Source organism: Aplysia californica, unplaced genomic scaffold, assembly GCF_000002075.1.
Source record: "Aplysia californica isolate F4 #8 unplaced genomic scaffold, AplCal3.0 scaffold00326, whole genome shotgun sequence".
Lineage (NCBI taxonomy): Eukaryota > Metazoa > Mollusca > Gastropoda > Aplysiida > Aplysiidae > Aplysia > Aplysia californica.
In genome coordinates this window covers 564,898-569,699 of record NW_004797596.1, presented here as the reverse complement: position 1 = coordinate 569,699, position 4,802 = coordinate 564,898, and the positions used below count along the sequence as shown (strand labels likewise).

Here is a 4,802-nt window from a genome sequence, read left to right as displayed (position 1 = left end):
GGGGGGTTAGATTTATTTTTATCGTTTTCTTTCACTTTTAACTCACATTAAAATTATGTGGGGAACCATCGTGATTGTTATAGGCGTAACATTTCTATATACTGTTTTGTTTTTTTACAGGATGCAGTGATGCTGCACAGTTTCACCTTGAGACAACAGCTCCAGACTGCAAGACAAGGTAAGATTTGTCTGTGGAGGTTTTAGTGGCTAAGGGTACAACTTTGCTTTTCTAATTCCGGAAATATTCTTCTTTGAGCTTTCAATGTTACAGACCTTCCAAGTTTTTTCACTGTTGACAATCAGTGTTTTTGGCATATTTTGAACAATTTTAAAAAATTGTCTGCTGTTTTTAAATGTTCGTTTAATGGTTTGGTAAGCCCATGACTCTATGTAGACTGAATTCAGGTACCACAGCACCACACTGAGCAATGAAGGAAAAGTGTCGAGGGGAAAAGCTGAACATATCCATCAACTGCACCGCAAAATGTCCTGCCAAAGAAATATGAAGGCATAGACCGGAAGAATGTGTGTAGTAACCTGTTCCACCAAAGGAAAATTGATAATCTCCAGATGATGAGATTAACTCTTGTGTGCTTTATGAGAGGCAGCAGACTTGCCAAGTACTTTAACCAGAGCCCTCCAATTTGTTTAGCCTGTTGAAGAGCCCCAATCAGATTTGCATAAAAATCCTTTTTAATGAAAGAAGAAGAAAAAATTCTGTTTCCATCAGTTGTACGCAGTGTTTCATAAATCACATGGAAATATATTTATGTATTTGTAATATTTACATGGCTCACTGTACATTTATTGGTACTTTCGGTTTGTAACGTTGTCTTTTTCTACTTGGGCTGCTGTTTTTATTGCTGCCAATATTTTTAAGCCCAGCATATTTATATGTTTTCACCATTCTTCCTGTAAAGCCACAGGAACAAAATATTATCTATCTTATCTTATCTTACTGTTATTTCACCCCCGGAGGCGGTGCTACTGACTGAAGGGTCTTTCCCAAAGGGGGGACATTAACATGTTCTTCTGCTTAGTAAAATTGTAAAAATGGGCTGATTCCTAAATGTCATGCTCATAACTGCCTGAACTGTAACAGGGAACTGCTTCTTTTTCTTTCCTTATCATTACTATCGTCATTTTTCCTCTACTTCTTTTGTATGCTTGTCACACTCTAGTGCACCATGATGCTTTGATAGTCGAAGCCGACTTTGTGCTGTTGAAGCTAGTATGGACTTCTCTGTTGACATCCACCCCTTGGCGCTCATATGACCTTGTGCAGTTGCAAGCGCCATAAAACCTACTATAAATGTATTTATCTATGTATATGTATCTTTTCCATTGTAAACCAGAGTGCCCTTTTGGGTCTAATAAAAGTGTCATTTATTATTATTATTATTATTGTTACGTCTTGTTTTCTCTCATTGCCACACAGAGTTGTCTCACGCCTTGTACCAGCACGACGCCGCCTGCCGTGTCATTGCTCGTCTCATCAAGGAGGTCACCGCCGCTCGTGAAGGTATTGTCTTGTCATCATTTGTCTTAGTCTTTGTCATCATTTGTCTTAGTCTTTGTCATCATTTGTCTTAGTCTTTGTCATCATTTGTCTTAGTCTTTGTCATCATTTGTCTTAGTCTTATCATTGCTTGAGAACAACCGGTTAGACAGTTTTCATATATGGAGTTTTGGGTTGATGGGGTTTTTTCTTAATCCACTACAGGTTTAAATCATTTCGTTTAGCATACATTCATACATACAGTCAAACCTGCCTTAAAGGAAACCTGTGTAAAACGAAAACCTGTCTTAACGGAATCTCCCCGCTCCCCCCTTGATATATTCCTATTTAATTACCTGTGTAAAACGGAAACATGTCCAACGCGGAAACGGAAAGAAAAATCTGCTCCGTGGTCTTAAAAAAACTCTTGGGGGGAAAAAATCTCCCGCTCAATATGAACCATGAGTCAGTTCTGTTATAAGAGGGAGCATTTTGGCTGCTTTTTTGGGGTTAGTTTTTAAAATGAGATAGTCCTCTTTAGTTTTTTAATCTTCCTGTCCATTTTTCAAGGTACAAGCATACATTTGTTCAAATATCCAAGGCTGCAAATATATTGTTTTCATGGTCATACCCTTTCTATAAGATAATATTTTGATAAGGAAATCGAGTCTTAAAAAAAATGTTTAACAGATTAGTAAGTGAGGAGTACTACTGTAAATGTTATGGTAGCTCTGATAGATGTTGATGGTTTGACAGCTCTGGTGCTTCTTCATTCCTGTCTTACATCTATCGTCTTTATCTCCCCTCCTTTTTTGTGTTTGTTACTCTCTTCTAACACCTAATCTTCGGCACTTATATAACCTTATTGTGTTGCAAGTGCAATAAAATTCTTTCTAAAACTAAAAAAAAAGACTGCTCAAGTGTAATGATTTAATGTGGTTTGGGTTTTGATTTTTTTCAGCTTTGGCAACACTGAAGCCACAGGCAGGCCTGACAACCCCAGCCCCGGGCTACAACGCCCCAGCCCCAAACCCTGTAAGTGTTTGTCACGACACGTTGGAATCGGGCGCTCGGCAATTTTTGGGGCATGTGAAGTTATTGATATCATCTGAAAGCTGATTTATTTGCCTTGCTTCCAATGAAATATATATCCATCTATCTCGAATAGAACGCAAGATATTTGCGAATGAAGGAAGTGAGGTCGATTTTTTTCGGTGGTGAAATTAGCGAGAAAATGGCCGCCAAAGTTTGGTAACTCCAATAGATAAAGAGTCATTGAAAACAGAAAAATGGCATATTTTGTGCCTTTAATTAATGTTATTCAGGTTGAGCCAAAAAATAAAAATGTCCCAACTGGGGGATGGCACATTCAACCACATACCCCTGTACTAGTGGGAACAAATCTGGGTGGGGGGGGGGGGGGGGTTCCTTCAGTGAATAAAAAAACATGAGATCATGAACTTTTTGTGATTTTAGTAAGGTACCGTGACAACTTTTCCCGTATAGGAACAAACCAGTTTCATTAAAAAATATAAACCAGTGTACACAAGTTTTTTAAATGCACTGAAAATTGAAGTAGCCAACCTGGTACCCATACTAAAACTGAAGGTAATTTGCCATTTACAACAACAACAAAAAGAAGTTTCATTCAGATATCTAGATTCTAGATATAATATTTCACATGAATGATTGTCGGTCGTGGCAAGCTGGAAAATAATGGGGGGGGGGGGGGCAAAAAAACCTGAAAATTAATAAGCTGGGTGGGGGACGCTTATTGAATACCTTAGAGTGACTCATATCCAATGTTTCTGGTTTCAGGCCATCGCTGCCGATGCTGGTCCTGAGACTGCCACACAACCCGCTGAGGAGGCCGTCATGAGCGATGAAGTCATACAGAAGGTGGGTGTTTGCTGCTTTGCGTCTCTAGGTCTCTCTTTTTTAATTTTATTAGAGGTTTTATGGCGCTCACAACTGCATAAGGTAATATGGGCGCCAAGGGGTGGATGTCAACTGAGAAGTCCATACAGGGAATCAGACTTACTCTGCTCACCTCTCTAGCTTCAGCAGTACAAAGTCTGCTTCGACTGTCAAGACACCCTGGAAATGGGTCACAAGAGAGGGACGAACAGACAAAAGAAGTAGAGGAAAATGATGATAGTGAGGATGAGGAAAGAAAAAGCAGCAGTTCCCCCTGTATGCAGTTCAGGCACAATATGAGCATGACATCGATGAATCATCCCATTTACAATTCTACTGAGCATAAGAACGTGTTAATATCCCCCCCTTTGGGAATGGCCTAAAGACACTTCATTCAGTAGCACCGCCCCGCGGGGTGATCTCCGGGTCTCTGTGTGTCCCCGCGACAAGTTGGTGTGGTGACCCAGGGTGAACTGTCTGCCTACTGGTTGTTTGCTCTTTGCTGTTGACCATTCATTGCTATTGTTAGACAACATTGAATTTGAAGACTAATGCCGTGATATCAAGCATGATGGATCCTGTTGATTTTGAACAAAACATATTCTAAGTCCTTCATGCTGGTGTCAGGTTCTTGTCTTCCTCAGCGTCTGTGATAACTAGAGGTGGTCTGATGAGCTGCCATTTTATAATAATTTTTAACTTTTGAGTTCTTTAGTCTTATCAGAAGTTCAGCTGTAATTCAGTTACTTAGGATGTGTTGACTGCAGTTTATGTGACTCATTCTTAAGGATGGAATTGATTTCTCAAAGGACCTTTCTGTTTTTCTCCCCAGCTTCAAGACAAGGCCACTCTTTTGACAGCTGAAAGAAAAAAGGTAAAGTATTTTCCTGTCAAGTTGGGGCACTCGAACAGCTGTCTTCCCTATACCTAACGCATTTTAATTTTTTTGTCTCGTCTTTTTAAGTTGTTGGGTTTTTTTTGGGGTGGGTTGGGGTGAGACCTGGTGCTCTTTGAGTGGGTGGTTGACAGGTGTTCTGCTTGGTGTGATTTGTTTCTTTTTACATCCAACTTTTATCTACCTTATCTCTCCTTTTTTTCTCTTTGTATATTACTCTGTAGTAAAGCCTCTAATCGTCTGCATCTAAATGACTTATTTGTGTTGCAAATGCCACAAAACTCATACTAAATCTTGCTTTTAAAACTTTTTCTACTTTCTTCTTAGCCTGATACTTTGTAGTAAAGTAAGAGATATGATGTAGAAGGCCCTGTGGTGTGCCCATCCTATTCTTCTTTCATAAACTGGGTTTTTGGGGTCATTAATTGATTACTTTAGAATGTGGTCTGGGAGGGGTCGGTCTGTTATAGTGTTGAGAGAGGTTGTTTTTTT

General features: G+C 39.5%; 1 protein-coding gene across 1 annotated transcript in view; it reads left to right on the top strand.

Moving 5' to 3' along the window:
* Positions 1 to 4,802, top strand: part of LOC101862125 (pre-mRNA-processing factor 19) — a gene marked incomplete in the record, with an annotated part of 19,231 nt that overhangs the window by 6,325 nt on the left and 8,104 nt on the right. The window contains 4 exon segments of the mRNA XM_013084895.2: positions 121 to 178; positions 1,439 to 1,522; positions 2,460 to 2,533; positions 3,317 to 3,397. Coding sequence (XP_012940349.1) covers positions 121 to 178; positions 1,439 to 1,522; positions 2,460 to 2,533; positions 3,317 to 3,397 — 297 coding nt within the window.